The following is a 17,738-nucleotide window of genomic DNA, read 5'->3' as shown; positions in this document are numbered from 1 at the left end:
ATTTTCAGAACAATATAAAATTAAATTATACTAGATTAATTTAAAGATAAAACTCTGAAGTTTATCTTGGCTGTCCTTGTGATTTCCAGATATGCAGGGAGAAACACAGGGCCCAAAGCTTATATAATTTAGAAGCTTTCTTTATAACAAAAAATATAAAATTAAGCATGAAACTGAATATTTAAAATTAGAAAAGAAGTAATCTTGAAAGAAAAGTGCTCTGGTGAATATGCTTTGTTAGCTTTGTTAAAACATGCCTCTGTACATGTGCTCTGCAATTTATTTTTTTAATTTTAATTTTACAATTTCACAATTTTAATATACTTAACTTCAACTGAAAAATGAAGTCAGACTTTTGAAAAACTTTTGGTATACTTCCCAGAAACTGAGAAAAGGAAAGACTCTAATGATTTCTCTTTCGAAAATCAAGTGGGTTAATTCTTTGTTTTCAATAAAAGTAAAAAAAGAATGGATCTAATGAAACTGCCAGCTAACAGATAAACTTTAATGGTACATCACTATATACTTTTTTGCTACTTATCTCAGAAGGACTCACAGAAATGAACATTCTTATAACAAAACTCCTTCCATTCCTATCTACTTATTTACACAAACAAGTTTTCTCTCTCCTCATGGAATGCCTTTCCTCTTCTCTACCTGGTAAACTATTAATCGATAGTTGAAATTCATTTCTTTTTTTTTTTTAATATATTTTTTATATATTTATTTGAGAGACAGAGAGTGAGTGAGCAAGAGAGAGAGCACAAGCTGGAGGAGGGGCAAAGGGAGAGGGAGAAGCAGACTCCCCGCTAAGCAGGGAGCCCGATGCGGGGGCTTCATGGGGGGGCTCGATCCCAGGACCCTGAGCTCATGACCTGAGCCAAAGGCAGCCACTTAATCAACTGAGCCAGCCAGGTGCCCCTGAAATGTCGTTTCTTAGTTGTGCATTTCTCTGATTAATTTAAACCCTCAGCAAAATTATTTGCATTCTTAGTTTTCCCATCATCTTCTTCATTCTTGCAATTATATACTACATTACAATGAGTTGACCATACATTTGATTTCTCCTAAACTACGAGCTGTTAAAAGGAAGGGATAATGGATAGTGGACCTGTCCGAATATGCCTGACACATTAAACTTTTCCTTTTCGTTTGGCCTTCCTAGTAACTGGGCACAGTTCCTTTTTTTTTTTTTTCCTTCTTCCTGATATTCATGACCCTATCTTCATATCCCAAGTTCCTTCTATGGTGTTTGAAACAATAGGTACTTAATAGTGCTTATTAAAGTGTATTCATTAAGTATGCCCAAATCACTGGAAATTCATATAACTAGGCTTTATGGATTTCTAGTTAATTCCACTTAACTTCTTTAATTTCTCATTCTGGAAAAAAAGAATGAAATTCATGTATCACCGGGGATATAACCAAAGTAGATAGTTAAGTTTAGATGTGTCTTATTTTCTAGTTTTACTTATATCCTAAAAATAATTAGATGATGGTAATGCTATTGATTTATCACCAATAAAAAGTGTTTTTATTATTACAAAAAATTTCAAACATACAGAAATTAGAGAACAATAAACAACCATATACATGTCACTTAGTTAAATTCATTGCTTGTCTTGTTTTATGGACTATTCCTCATCTCCACTCCACTGGATTTAGAGGAAGTGAATTCTGGACAGGACAGTATTTCAAACATAATTACTTCAGTATGCATCTCTAAGAGATAAGGACTTTTCTTTAAAATATTCACAATACCATTATATATTATTCTTCTGTGTAAATAATCCATTTGTTCTAAATCACTGGTGCTTTCTTACCTAATTTCCTTCCAGACTAACAATTTATAATAGCTGGGAGAAGTTGTAAACTTACAGATACAAAATAAATGAAGATAACTAACTGGGGTGTCTGGGTGGCTCAGTCGGTTAAGCATCTGCCTTTAGCTCAGGTCATGATCCCAGGGTCCTGGGATCAAGTCCCGTACGGGGCTCCCTGCCCAGTGGGGAGTTTGCTTCTCCCTCTACCCTTCCCCCCTGATCGTGATCTCTCTCTCATTTAAATAAATAAACAGAATCTTAAAAAAAAGATAACTAACATATAAGGATGATCAATGAACTTAGTGGTAGCTAACTGAATGATCTATATTTTTCTAATAATTTTGATGAATCTCAGACAAATATTTATAAGTTGACAGTTATAGTGTTTATATTAGTAATTCTAACTTTCAAGTCAGAAACCCAAAATGTTAATAAAATACACTTAACTAAAATAAACAAAACCCAACCCTTAACAGTAACATCTGACTTAAACAACATAATCTTAATAGTATTATTTCAGATGAATAAACCAGAATTAAAGTCTATTTGGAATGTATCCCAAATTTAAACATTTAAATCTAATTTCAGCAATTCATTCCTATAAAACAAAATGTACCATAAATGAACTAAGACATAAAAAAGAAGACTTTGCATCAAAGCACAAAGCAATAAAACAACAATGTATACCAGATAAAAAATTAGGTTTGTATGTTCCTTGCAACTCACTATTTTAAGATCAAAAATTACCTTTAGCTTCAAATTGCTATAAAATGTTCCTTCAATGACAGGTTAAATCACCATCATGGCTAAGAAAGCTTAAAAGCACAAATTCTGAGAACAGACCATCTGGGTTTGAATCCTAATTCTACCATTTATTGATCATATGACCTTGAGCAAACTACTTAACCTGTCTACACTTCAGTTTCCTTATACTCAAGACAGAGATAATAATACATCTTCTCCAACGTTGTTATAAAGATTAGATGAGATAATCCATGAAATGCATTTAGCCCAGTGTAAGCATGACAAATTTTTGCTATTATAAATATATAAATGACATACTATTAATACTAATAAAAATAAAGTTTGAAGTTTGTGCTCTAAAATTTTACTTTATTGTACTAAAATATACTCACCAGAATATGGGACTTTCACCAGGTTCTTTCACTTTGTAGTATTCTTTGTCTTGTGGCAAGACTTTGGTTAACCCAAAATCTCCAATTTTAACCCTGTTTTCGTTTTCCACCAATATATTCCTTGTTGCCAGATCCCTGTGGATATACCTTTTTGTACCAAGATACTCCATGCCCTATGGATAAAATAACATTTTTATTTCAGCTAAGTTTTATAAACAAACAATTTAAGCGGGTCTTTCCTCTACATACTACCTTAATTATCTAAGAAAAACTCTAGAGGGCTTTGTAACAATTACTTCAGCATGCTCTTTTTATTTACAACAAGTAGCCAGGATATTAAGTACCTTGCATATCTGAGATGTATACTGCAGAAGTTTTTTATGATCTATCCGTTCTTTATGTTTTTGGAGATAGTCTCGTAAACTTCCATATGGTAAATATTCCATAATTAATCTTAGATTACGCCGACCTTTTAACATACAAATGGGAACACAATGTTTTACTCTGCCATATTTTACTGATAAAATATTAGAAAACAACCATACATACATGACTTAAAGATATATATAAACTCTAAGATGAAAAAACCTGATTATAAATTAAGTGATGTAGTAGTTAAGAACACAGGCTTTTTGAATCAAAACGTTTTGAAAGGAAGCTTAAAAAATAGTTATGGTTTAATCTTGTGTAACCCTTTATGCAAACCCAGATAAACTGATGAGAAAATTTCCCTTCTCTTCATCTGTACTGAACAAAAAGTATCTAATTTAAAAAATACTTTCATAGAAAATGTGAGCAAAGACAGTTTGTTTATTTAAAAATGAGAGTCTCTTGGTAAGCTTGAGCAAGCATGGTAAGCACCATCCTCAGTGAGAAGAATGATGAACTGAGAAGCCACAGACTTCCTGTGGTTGCAGCTCAGCATCTCAGGCACAATCTCCAGGCAGATGAATGGTTCTCTCCTTGGGCACTGGCACAGAAGTCCAGATCTTGAGACATTTTCTTGTTTCCATTACCCAGTATGCCAAGGACATACCCTGAGTTCAAACCGGGTTTCAATGGGCAACATACCAGCACTGTAGCACACTCCCTTGTACTTCACAATGTTGTCATGCTGCAGGGATTTAAGGATTTCGATTTCCCTCTCAAAGTCTCTCAGGTGCTCCTCAGTGCTGTGCTGGAGCTTCTTCACAGCCACCACCTCCCCAGTGTTGTCTTGTAGAGGGTCATACCGGCACATCTCCACACTGCCAAAATTACCCTAAACACATCACAGTAGGATAAAGATCTCAAGTCTTCTAGGCAAATTACTAATAAATTCAAATTATATAGACGATTCAGTATACAGTAGCTAGAATCAGCAGATGTATCCCTAAACTTACATTAGGCAACTTTTAGGATAAGAAAAGGAAATAATATTTCAACAGGTAGGTAGTAAATCTATAAATTTAATTTCTTCAAAAGAAATATAAATTATTTCAGAAAGGCATTTAAACAAATCATGAACATGAATTATTAAGATAAGCCAAGAGACATGTCAGGGAATTCCTAAATCTCTATCACTAACTTCCAGGAAGATCTTTGCTGCTTCACAATATGCCCTTTGATATCACTGACAGTGAGCTGGATGGAACAAGGAATGGTCTGTTATGGACTGAATGTCTGTGCTCCCCCCAAATTCCTATGAGAAAACCAACTTAACCCCCAAAGTGAGTGTATTTGAAGACAGGGCCAGTGAAAAGGTGACAAAGGCTAAATGAGATCATAAAGATGGGGCCTTATTCCGATATGGCTGGTGCCTTTATAAAAAGAGGAAAAGACACCAGAGCTCTCTGCCATGTGAAGACACAGCCAAGAAGGTGGTCATATGGAAGGCAAGAGAGTCCTCACTAGAAACTGAACCCTGCCAGCACCTGAATCGTAGGCTTTCAGCCTCCAGAACTACAAGAAATAAATACCTGTTCTTCAAGCCTTCAGTGATGGTATTTTGTTATGGCAGCCTGAGCAGACTAATACAAGGTTGATTTATTTGCTCAAGGAAAGAAGAAATTTTAGGGGCACCTAGGCAGCTCAATGGGTTAAGCATCTGCCTTCGGCTCAGGTCATGATCTCAGGGTCCTGGGATGGAGCCTCATGTTGGGCTCTCTGCTCAGCAGGGAGTCTGCTACTCCCTTTCACTCTCCCTCTGGGCTCTCCCCCTTCCTTCTCTCAAATAAATAAATAAAATCTTTAAAAAAAAAAAAAAAAAAGAAGAAGAAATTTTTAGCCTATGGGGATGTTCCCATATTTTTTTAAAGGTCAGTCTTCAAAGAAATCTACTCTCTTTTTATTCAAGACTTATTGTCTATATAGAATTGCTAAGTTGATACATAACATTTAAAATTAAGTATTAGTTTTTTGCATTAATCACATTAGCATATTATGGTATTACTACATTTCTAAAAAATAAAACAATGTAGTCTTTGAGCTACAAGATTCTAAGTGACTATATTTCCAGTTATACACTTAAAAGTCAATTAAAAAAAAACTAGACCATATGTTAGTCTCAAAGTTAAGTCTCTAATTACAAAGACCACATAGTAAAGTGGATAAGACCTGGGACTCTGGAGTCTGATGATTGCGGCTAGAATCTTGGTCCACCACTTATTCTCTTTGGGACCTTGGGTAAGTTACTTCCTTCTGTAATACCAGCTATCTCCTCCTTGAAATGGAGGATAATAAAATATCTATTTCATATTGCCTTATTAAGAAATTACTCCAAAACATATTTTTAAAAAAACCCAAGTGGGAAATAACAGAGTTTTATATTCTTTCCCCTTACTTAACGACGTGCCCATAAAACTTATTTTCCAATGCCACTGTATATTTCTTGAAAACATTATTTTTAATTACTGTATATTATGAATGTATTGATTTTTAAAATTGAAAATATAAACATATAACGTTAAGAAAAGTTTTAAAAATACATTCATGTCATTTCAATGATATTCATAAATAGCTGTGTACATCTCTATTAAGGATATTTTGTTATAAGTGGAATTAGCCATTCAAAGGATATGGACATTTCAAAGGCCCCTGATATCTGCTGCAGCAGAAGCTCTCTTGAAAAGGACACAGACTTAAGTTCTAATAGCAGTGGAAAAAATGTCAATTTTATCATATTCCTGCCAACACTAAACACTGTAATTTTTCTAAATCTTTGTCAAGTTGATAGGCACAAATCAATCTCACTGTTTTAATTTGGAATGCCTCTATTTTCTTTTGGAACAAGATAAAGGCAAACAATGAGAGTGAAGAAACAGATTTAGGACAGGAAACCAGAAGGGAATGAGAATGTTTGGAATTGGCACCACAGAAGAAATCAAATCAGGGAGAATAAAGAACTACCTATAAAAAGAGTCCTAAGTACCAGCCAATGTTGGAAATCAATTTGCAACAGAGATAATAAACATTTATATCTGATTTGTTCTCACAGTGTTTGAGAGACGAAAACACAAATAGAAAAAAATAATTGAGAATTTTATTGTTCCTATATGAGGAAACGACAGGGAAAGTAAAACACATCATCAAGGGAGGGAAGGTGACAGAACTGTGACTATTAGTGGAAGTAGAATTTAAGTGATCTACCAGGAGGTCTACCCAGTGTGGAAAAGGAGAGCTGAATCTAGAAGGTAGCTAATAGGCTTCAGGAAGAAGAAAGGGTCAAAGACACTGGCAATAACAGAGATATCAAAGAAAGATTTATGTGTTGGGAAAAAACTAAAAATACAAAGTTAATAGAGAGGGAGAATTCAGGGTCTGATATTTCATAAGGAAGATTATTATAAGGGATTACAGAATTCAAAGTGTACTCATTTAACACAGACACAGATTTGAGGTAGAGAGGTTGAGGAATTTAAAAAGGGTACTGAATGGGTAGCCAAAATAATGGCAGGGGCAAGATGAAGATGAAAACAACGAATACCAAAAGTACCCAAGGAATGTGGAGCATTGACCAAGACAATGGCCAATGATGAGGAGAGACGAATAACCATATTCAGAAAGGACTATTAATGATGCCTGATGGTCTGATATTTGAAGAGTAGTAGCAGCAAGGTCCAGATCTGTGTGTCCCAGATCTTGCACCATGGAGGAATAGGGAATAAAGAGGATTTCAAAAAATCTAGGTTTTGGGCGCCTGGGTGGCTCAGATGGTTGAGCGTCTGCCTTTGGCTCAGGTCATGATCCCAGGGTCCTGGGATCGAGTCCCGCGTTGGGCTCCCTGCTCAGCAGGGAGCCTGCTTCTCCCTCTGCCCCCCTCTCTCTCATGAATAAATAAATAAAATCTTTAAAAAAAAATCTAGGTTTTAATTGAGGTGAAGAGTAAAGAATATAAGTATATGAGGGCGCAAGTATAAAGTAAGATCACAAAAATACACATTTTAGAAATCAAGTAGCAGAAGAAAAGTTTTGCAATATCTTCTTCGTTCTTTTTATGAGTATTACATTAAAATATACCATTATTTCTGTTGTCTTAAAAAATATAGAAATAATTTTAAGTACAAATTCCTCCTGTGCATATTTTTACCCTGCTGCTAATTGAAAAGAAGAAAGGAACACAGTATAACAAGAGCTGTGTTTTTATAAAATGAAAAGGTGACATGTGAGCACTTGTAGGGATGGCATTTTGGATTTAGATTCAATAATAAAATAGTTAGACAGCCCACTGAACACATCAATTCTTTCAAAGAAGCAAAGATGAAATTAATATTACCATATGAAATGCAGCTAGGAAATAGCCACATTAAAATAGCTACCACTAACTAAAGACCATACCATTTTCCTTTAATTTCCTACAAACTAAATTACTGAGAAATATATTTGGTTGTAAATATATTTTGAAAATGCCATCCTTATAGTCTCCTCGATTTACATTATGTTTAAAATAATGTTAAATCCAAAGAACTGTGTAAAAAACTAAAAATGTTAAAAAGAAAAAGGAAATAACTCAAAGCTGCAATAATGGGGAATGTTGTAAATATAGTATATTACTTTTAGAATTATGTTTCAAAAAATGCTCAACATCACTTGGCATCAGGGAAATACAAATCAAAACTACAATGAGATACCACCTCAGTCTATGAAAAAGCACATTAACACTTAATAGAGAATAAATAAAGGGGTAATTATGAAGAATAAGGAATTCTCTTAAAAAAGGAACATACCCTAATAATGCCAAATAACATTCCTGAAAATAATTTTTATAATATTCTTGTATAAATAAGTAGACTACAATTTACTGCATAACTGTTTAACTTAAGAATACTTTCTGGATAATTTTAAACAAATTCCAATCAATTACTGAATAACACCACCGTGTTGCATCCTATTTTTTAAAAATTCTTAAAATAACCAAAATAACATAAGGCCTACGTTAGAATTTTACATGAAAAAGCAACCTGGAATTAGAAAACTATGTGGTATCTCAGTATTTGAATAATGAATAAATATACATGAAATTACCTTATTGACACTTGTACCAATTCACATATTATGAAAATTTTAGAAATTGTGATCAGTATAAAATTTAAATACAGTATATACTTATTACACTGTTCTATAATTGTTAGTTGCCATCTACCTCCTCCAACTAAGTTGTAAACTCTATGAAGGCAATGGCTATATCCCATATCCACAGTGACCAGCAGAGCACCTAGCATTTTGTAAGAACTCAAATATTTGTATATAAAAGCCACATCACTTCAGGGGAAAAAAACCAAAAAATCTAGAAGTAATTCAGACCCTCCCAAAGATGTCTCATTTTTGATTGCCCTTTAAATTTTCATTCACTGGTTTAAAAAGTTTTAACTCATAAAGTGAAGGAATCCACTTTGGATTTTGAAATTTGAAACACTGATATTTTTTCCTAGAAAATGGTCTTAAACAAATGTTCATATATTCATGTTCGTATCAACAGCTGGGAAAACATAAAAGTATAAGAATTAAGAAGCTTATTAAAAATAGCCACATCAGGGTGCCTGGGTGGCTCAGTTGGTTAAGCGACTGCCTTCGGCTCAGGTCACAATCCTCGAGTCCCGGGATCGAGTCCCGCATTGGGCTCCCTGCTCGGCAGGGAGTCTGCTTCTCCCTCTCCCGCTCCCCCCTCTTGTGCTCTTTCTCTCTCTCACTCTCTCTCTCAAATAAATAAATAAAATCTTTAAAAAAAAAAATAGCCACATCAACTGAAGATAATGAAATTTCAATATAGGTTGTTCCCTTTACTTCAAATAAGTTGGATTTTATTTTCTAAAACTTTCTGTATAGTCTACCAAAAAAGATCTCTAGGATATATAATAGTACACATTAAAGGCTGGATCTAAGGATGAGAGAAATTAAATGGCTTGTTCAGAGTAACAGAAAATAATTTTTAAGGTTTTCATGATTTTGTGACTAGTGACTATGGTTACTAGTCTAATGACTAGTGTTTCTGGTCATGAAAATATCTGCATATAATTAACAATAAATCGAGATGTATTCAACAATAAACCCATGAATAAGTCATGTTACACTAATTTCTGCCTTTTCCATAAACAATTTTGCAATGTAATCCCTGGTGAAATAAAATAATTATCTTCTTTATCTCTTCATATGCTATGACTTGCCCCAAAAAGATAACAATAGAAGATATTGCAAAAGCATACTCACACAAACAAAAACTTACTTAAGTGAGATGGTAGAGATAGCACAGGAGTAGGAATAGGGGAAGGTTCTGATCTCACATCGGCTACTATATAGCTGTTTGACCATAGACAAGTTACTTAACCCCTCTGGACCTTTATTTTTCTCACTGTGAAATGAAGACGTTACTCTTAAGTTGAAAGCATCACTTCCCAAACTGTTCTAAAGATCACTTTCTGAGATGTCAATAGGTAAATTTTGGGGATGGAAGGTCGGGGGAGTAGATGACAAAAAGGTTTGGTAAGTTTTGGACACACTGCATACTAACAAGGAATTGATGCTCTCAACACAGAGTTATGGCCAAGATGCACAGTGTGGTTGGCAGCCTCTAAGATATCTTCCAATGTTCTCTACCTTTGACATTCATGCTCTTTTATAATCCCTTCCCCTTGACTGTAGGCTGAATTTATCACCTCATTTATAGTGAACAGAATACGGCAAAAGTGATGAAGATGCCATTCCTGAGATTAGGTTCATGGTTCCCACCTGAGATGTTTGCTCTCAGCTGCCATGCTGTGTGGCAGCCCTGCAGAAAGGCCCACATAATTAAGATGGGAAACAGATATTCTGAGGCCTGTCAATAGCCATGTTAGTGAGGTTGGAAGTAAATCTTCCCCCAGTCAAGCCTTCAAGTGAGACTGCAAAGCCTGGATGACAACTTCACTGCAGTCTTGTGAGAGACCCTGAGCTAGGACCACCCAGCTAAGTTGCTCCCAAATTTCTAATTCCTAAACTAGATGATAATAAATGTTTGGTTTTGGCCTGGATCTTCTCTTTCCAATTTGTAAGCCACAAGGTACAGAAGTCTACACTAACAAGCTTAGGAGAAGAAAGAAAGCTTACCACTTTAACTGGACCTGCTAATAACTAAGCTTTTCCTGGTCTTACTTAAAATATAAAGTCTAGGCATGACTGTGTGACTTTTAGCAGATAGAAACCCTGTCTTGTTAACAAACACAGTCCCGTCAACATTTAGACTCTGGACAATGAGATTAATTATTTCACCCTGAGATGACTATAAAAGGAGATGGGTAGACAGGTTTAATTGTTCCTTTCTCTACTACGTAACTAAAGCACTTCTACCAAGAAAGAGTCCCATGGTCAAATCAATAGAAGCCAAGAAAGAGTCCCATGGTCAAATCAATAGAAGAAATACTGCCTTATTATCATCCTTTTAAAGATGTTCAATGCACATTACATGTTAAAGGTTCCAAGAGGTTCTTCAGTAAAAAGAGCTATTTATTTAACACAGCATTTCTCCAATAACTGATGACTAAACCTTTTTTCTATAAACACTCCCTAAATTTTGTGTAAAGTAAATCTTAGAGAATCTCTAAAGCCTTTCTTTTCTTTCTTTTTTTTTTTTTTAAGTAGTCTCCATGCTGGACCCAATGCAGAGCTTGAACTACTGACTCGGAGATCAAGACCTGAGCTGAGATCAAGAGTTGGATACTTAACCGACTGAGCCACCTAGGTGTCCCTAAAGCCTTTATTTTCAAAATAAAATGTTCTAGGATTATACGCTAACTATTTAAAAAGCTTCTGACATCTTACCTTACCAAGTTGCTGTAGAAATTTCAAGTGTCTCTCTTCAAACTGCGTAGGGTCTCGGTCTTCAAAAGCACCAGAAAACCCTAGGGCACCTATTCTCATATTTGGTAACATGTCATTCTCTGTTAATAGTTCATAATCTGGAGAAATAAAGTATATTACTACCATAAGCTGGCAAATTACATTTTCTGAGTTAAAATGATATATATTCAAGCTAACCAAAATAATCAGAATGAGTTAGAAATACTACATACAAATTGACACAGGACAACTCTAATAGTTTAAGCTGTATTAACGAGTCTTTTCTTATTACCCATAACCTAACAGGCTTTTAAGAAAGACTTTTGCAAAGGATAAATAATTTCCAAAATGGGCAGCTTTAGTATTTATAAAGTAAGATTATATTATTTTGACTTTTTTGATGAGAATGGCAAGTAGTATTGGAATAAGAAATACCTATGGGTCAGACATATGTACATTTAGCTACATATTTTAAAGTACTGGACAAATGAAAACAAATCTACTTCATGTTTAGAAAACCACTCAATTATAAAATACATGAGTAGTTTAAAAAATTGCTTTTAAAAAAGTCAAATAAGCCAAACAGACTTTTAGAGTACACTACTCATTAACTGGTAAACTAAAACCAGGTTACTGAAGAAGCAGCTTCTCTTAAAAATGGAGAGACTGTTTAATCAAGAAGACTAGAATATGTATAAAGTAGGAAAAGTCGTATGAACATAAGAAACTAAGAGGGTCTAAAAGACATGAAGATTCACTATATTGTACACCTGAAACCAATATAACACTGTATGTTAACTAACTGGAATTAAAATAAAAACTAAAAAAAAAAAACATCAAGGAACTTCTTGCAAGGGATTACAAAATTAGTAAAGATTTGTTAAATACAATAAAGACAGAAAGCTGGCTGGAAAATCAATTAAGACTATCCCATCAATACATACCTGGAGTAAACAAACTATTAAGATCTCGTATGATGGCTCTGAAAGAAGGTCTAAAATCTGGTTCATAATCCATACAATTATTAATAAGATTTGCTAATTCTGTCCACTTTGGTGCAGGAAGCTGGTGCCTATCTTCATAAAACTGTAGCTTCTATAATTAAAGAACCAGATGAGAATAAATTGTAGACTGTGATATCAAGCTTCTTCCTTACCATCAGATAGGCTAAAAAGATATCAAGTCATGTGAACGAAATTCAAGGATCACAGAGTAATTCCAACTTCACAGTTAATATAAACTTACTCTTTGAGAATCCAAAGCACTCAGAGGCTTATCTCCTCCACTGCAGATTTCCCACAAAGTGGTACCAAAACTCCATTTGTCTGTTGCCAAATTTAGATTTTTAGGATTTTCGATGCATTCAGGTGGTACCCATGGTATTCTCTCCTGAAGAACTTTTAAACGATAGGAATAAAGTATGGTAAAATGGTTCACACAAGTAAACAATTCTTTTATATGCAAATAATTTTCTAACTGATTTGAATAATCAGGTCTTTTTTTGTTTGGGGTTGTGTGTTGTGTGCATCACAGAAGCAGGTATATACACTTATGAGCTAGAAGGGACCTTTGAGAGCATCTAATATCTCAGCTTTAACAATGATAACACTGAGACCCATAAAGACTGAATAATTTGCCCAAAGTCACAAAATTTGTTAGTAGCATGGAGAGAATTAGAATCTTATACAACAAATCCCGGATCAACTAAACTTCCTTCCATTAAGCCATCATGTCTCAACTCGTGTCCTACTCTCTCTACCCCTTCCTATGCATTCAAAAAGTTTTTTCCATAAAATTTGTCCTAAACTGCCTTTGGATTTTTTTTTAATTTCTTTACAATGTGTAAGTAGTAAAGGTAATGTTAACAACATTCTGAGCTGTTCTAATGATGAAACAGCAGTGGCAATTCTAACATATACATGAGAAAACAAGGACCAACAGGCAGATGAATGACTGAATTATACCAAGATACTATGAATATGGAATTGATATAGGTAGTTTCTGCTAAGATCATGCAATTTCCCAATAAAGTTGCTATGGTCTTTGACCCCATCAGTAAAATGCTATTCAAGCAACGAGGGAGCAATTTTAAATCCACCTTCTGGTAATCTGGCATGATACATAGATAAAATAAATAAAATGATATATAAGAATGAAGGATAATCTGTTGCATCTTTTGGTATATTTTGGTAAAGCAGTATGAATATTTTTGCTGTATAATTAAGAGATTAAAGAGTACAGGTTCTTTTCTCTTTAACCACATAAATAAATTTTCTCCTTCTTCATTTCCATTCCAAAGAGTAAAATTTCCCTGAATATAGGTTCCAAGATCCTATAACATTTTCTGCCCTATTATCTGTCTTCACTGTCAGATAAGCTAACAAGTTTCAATACTGTTGGCTTAAATAGGATACATCAATGCACAAAAGTTGATCAATTTAGAGTCTACATTTAGAACATTCAGTTAGAGAAATTAGCTAAGATAATGAGATACAATTACAACATTATTTGTACCAAAAATAAACTCCTGCATGTGACTGAAATTTTTACTTTAATAGTATTAAATAGAAGGCTAACAAACACAAAAGATTTTTTTTAAGTTTTTAAAAGTCAGAATTAGCTGAATAATTAAATAAGATCTCAAAGTAGATAATATATCTTCTCAAGTTTTTACTCAGTGACTGAAGGAAGTAAAATTTAGATAATTTACTTGTTGCTTCAAAGAATGTATTAGAAAATTTCACATTAAAAAATGGATAAAATCTGATCTTACATTCAAGTAGGGATTAAAACTGTTTTAAAAAATCATTTTGCAATCCATGATAACATGGACTGCTAAAAATGGTAGTTAAATTTTATTATTAATCAAGAACATGTCAATAACAGAGATTGAGGAAAAAATTAACAACATGCTTTTTATACTACTCTCCAAGTAGAGATGTGGAATCCCTAGTGTTGTACACCTGAAACTAATGTAACACTGTGTGTCAACTATACTCAAATTAAAAAAAAAAAAAAGTAAAAGAAAAGGTAAATGCGTTTCCTATAGAACTTACTGTCCTTTGGCAAAACTGTAATACTAATGCCAGGATCACTAAGTTTGATGAAAGGAGGATTTCCTGTTTTCCTGTCTTCTTCTCTGATAAGCAGAATATTTTTGGCACACACATTCCCATGAATAAGTGCTTTTTCTTCCTATTAAAGTTAAATGCACAGACATTCAAATATCAATCTATAAATATTTGAAAACTTAGTATATCCAAGGTCCCAACATGGATTTAAAGAAAAAAATAGGACAGTATTGGCTAATAAACATTAATTTGGAAGCATGCTTTGAAATAAAGGTTTATGGCAGCACTGTGCTTTCTGTTTTACTTCTCAAATGACACAACAATCTAAGCCCATAATAAAAAGAATATATTAAAACTACCAATGCCACTTCACTTTCTAAACCTGAGATTTTAAACAGTATGCATTTCTAAACAGCAAGTAAATATTGTTTCTGTTCAGCGGCAAGATACAGGGGCACTCTGAGGAGTCTCATCACTGGATGGCCCTCTGGTGTTCAGCCTCTATGGCAATACTGCTTTCTCACTGGACATAATGTCCAATTGCCCACAGACACCATAACAAGGCATTTTCTGCGATCCATAACTAACACAAGTTTCTGCATATTTTTTATTAAATTCTCTAAACCCAAGTGACACAAACTACGACTGCTCACCAGCAATGTTAAGAGATTGATAGAATGACAAAACTCTTGCAAAACCATGATTTTACATAAATAAATATATGCCTAAAATAATCTCATTCATCAACTAACAGATTATTTTAAATGACTCAGATTTATTTACATATTTCTTGTTCCTGAGTCAAGAAACTGCTTACATTGCTTCATAAGATAGAACTGTAAGTTTTTGATAAAAAATTATACTTCTTACTTACTAGAAAATGCATGGCCCATGCCAATTGTTTAGCCACTTCAAGTTTCCATAATATATTTATAGAATTTTTATTCTTTTTCAGATATGTATCTAGTGATCCAAATTTTACAAACTCTTGAACCAGAATATCTGCATTAAAATATAAAAATAAAAGGCTCAAGTACACATACAATAAAAATATATGTAATTTTAAACTTTTATACAGTTATATGTGGGTATTATAGGTAAAGAGATTAAATTATGCAAAAATTCACTAATGTAAAGAAAGCTTAAGAGCATATACCATTGTATTTTGGGGTTCAGCTTATTCACAACCGCAAGATGCAGGAATCTAAATAATTACATATACACAATATTATATATAATTACATATATTACATAATTATATATAACATATATACACATTATATGTTATATACTGTCATTATTATAATGTTACTATATATTTTTATATTTACATTTATATATTATTATCCAGCATACCTCTATGTATTAGTACTGAATTACAGCTGCATTTTTTAAACAAATGAAAATTTGTCACCAAGTTAATTTCTCTTCCATGAAACTCCAGTAGTGCCCCCTGCTTATCCGTAGTTTTGCTTTCCACAGTTTCAGCTACCCATAGTCAACAGGTTCAGAAGCAGATGATCCTCTTCCGACTTACTGTCAGAAGGTAATAACCTAATGCTGCGCCCCAGTGCCTACCTACGTCACTCACCTTGCTTCGTCTCAGCACATAGACATTTTACCATCTCACATCATAACACAAGTGTGAGTATGGTATAAATACAATATTTTGAGAGAGAGAGACAGACTGCATTCACATAAACTTTTACTACAGTAGATTGCTATAACTGTTCTATTTTATTATCACTTATTGTTGTCATTCTAGTTGTGCCTAATTTATAAACTAAGCTTTATCACAGGTATGTATATATAGGAAAAAACTTAGTGTATATAAGGTTGGGTACTATCCTCAGTTTCAGGCATCCATTGGGGGTCTTGGAACAATATGCTGCAGATAAGGAGGGGCTACTGTATTTAGACATCAAAACTTCCTGAAATTCTTCTTCTACACATAAAAAAAATTTTTTTTTTTAAAGATTTTATTTATTTATTTGACAGAGAGAGAGATAGTGAGAGCAGGAACAGAAGCAGGGGGAGTGGGAGAGGGAGAAGCAGGGTTCCCGTGGAGCAGGGAGCCCGATGTGGGACTCAATCCCAGGACCCTGGGACCATGACCTGAGCCGAAGGCAGACGCTTAACTACTGAGCCACCCAGGCGCCCTTCTACACATAAAAATTTATAGGAAGTCTATTCTTGCAGGTATTAAGGAAAATTTGAGTTTGAACTCCATTCATCCTTTTAATTTATGCTGCAAAAAAGCAAAAATTAGTTTTGCATTGCTCTACCTTTAGAAGTGTATTTTAAATATACTATTAAGATATATTTTGCTTCTAAAAACAGTCCTGACTGCCTTTAAAACAGATAAAAATTTCCAGTATTGACCACGTTTCAGAAAGCCAAAGACTCTTTCTACAGTAAGACATGTTGTTTAATAATTAAACTGGGAGTAGGGTTTATTTATTGTCATCTAGTACAAATTTGTAATGCAATAAGCTCAGGTTCTCAATTCAAATCTAAATTTATTGACATTATTTTATTGTTTCTACCGTATAATAAACAATAAGTTATATAAATGAGAAAAAAAGGATTTGTTTTTTTAATTATAAAAATGGAAAATTCAGATAAAATAAAAACCAAAAAAATTCAAGCAAAAAATTTAACCATGGCATCACTATATATATCTTAAAGAAGTTCTGACAGACTTTCACATTGTAATCCATGTTAGTTCCTGGCCCAGTTTAAAGTTAAGTGCCTACCTATACTTCACACATGCCTATGTTTCACATTTGTTTTAAAATGAATGATCTTGGGTGCCTGGGTGGCTCAGTCGGTTAAGCATCTGCCTTCAGCTCAGGTCATGATCCCAGGGTCTTGGGATCTAGCCCTGCATTGGGCTCCCTGCTCAGTGGGGAGCCTGCTTCTCCTTCTCCCCAACCCTGCTCGTGCTTTCTCTCGCGCACTCTCTCTCTCGAATGAGTAAGTAAATAAATAAAGAAATAAAATGAACAAATGAATGAATGAATGATCTTGGGGCACCTGGGTGTCTCAGTTGGTTAAGTGTCTGCCTTCGGCTCAGGTCATAATCCCAGGGTCCTGGGATGGAGTCCCACATCGCACTCCCTGCTCAGCGGGGAGTCTGCTTCTCCCTCTCCCTTTGCCCCTCACCCCACTCGTACGCTCTCTATCATATAAATAAATAAAATCTTTAAAAATAAAATAAAACGCATGATCTTGGGGCACCTGGGTGGCTCAGCTGGTCAAGCCTCTGACTCTTGATTTCAGCTCAGGCCATGATCTCAGGGTTGTGTGATCGAGCCCTGTGTTGAGCCCAGAGTTGGGCTCTGTGCTAGGCATGGAGACTGTTTGGGATTGTCTCTCCCCTTCTCTCTTTGCCCCTCCCTCCCCCAAATAAAAATAAA

The 17,738-nt window shown here is 34.3% G+C and overlaps 1 protein-coding gene across 6 annotated transcripts in view; it reads right to left on the bottom strand.

The window, feature by feature from the left end:
* Positions 1 to 17,738, bottom strand: part of JAK2 (Janus kinase 2) — a 152,141-nt gene that overhangs the window by 8,397 nt on the left and 126,006 nt on the right. For all 6 annotated transcript variants that reach the window (XM_035029150.1, XM_035029147.1, XM_035029148.1 and 3 more), the window contains 8 exons: positions 15,194 to 15,321; positions 14,305 to 14,443; positions 12,494 to 12,645; positions 12,193 to 12,343; positions 11,231 to 11,367; positions 4,031 to 4,220; positions 3,304 to 3,428; positions 2,960 to 3,132 (listed from right to left, as the gene is read on the bottom strand). In XM_035029150.1, coding sequence (XP_034885041.1) covers positions 2,960 to 3,132; positions 3,304 to 3,428; positions 4,031 to 4,220; positions 11,231 to 11,367; positions 12,193 to 12,343; positions 12,494 to 12,645; positions 14,305 to 14,443; positions 15,194 to 15,321 — 1,195 coding nt within the window. The remainder of the gene's footprint in view (positions 1 to 2,959; positions 3,133 to 3,303; positions 3,429 to 4,030; positions 4,221 to 11,230; positions 11,368 to 12,192; positions 12,344 to 12,493; positions 12,646 to 14,304; positions 14,444 to 15,193; positions 15,322 to 17,738) is intronic.

Source organism: Mirounga leonina, unplaced genomic scaffold (genome assembly GCF_011800145.1).
Source record: "Mirounga leonina isolate KUSES-001 unplaced genomic scaffold, KU_Mleo_1.0 Mir_224, whole genome shotgun sequence".
NCBI classification, from domain to species: domain Eukaryota; kingdom Metazoa; phylum Chordata; class Mammalia; order Carnivora; family Phocidae; genus Mirounga; species Mirounga leonina.
Note: the sequence above shows the minus strand (reverse complement) of the source record. Positions and strands in the feature narration are given on the sequence as shown.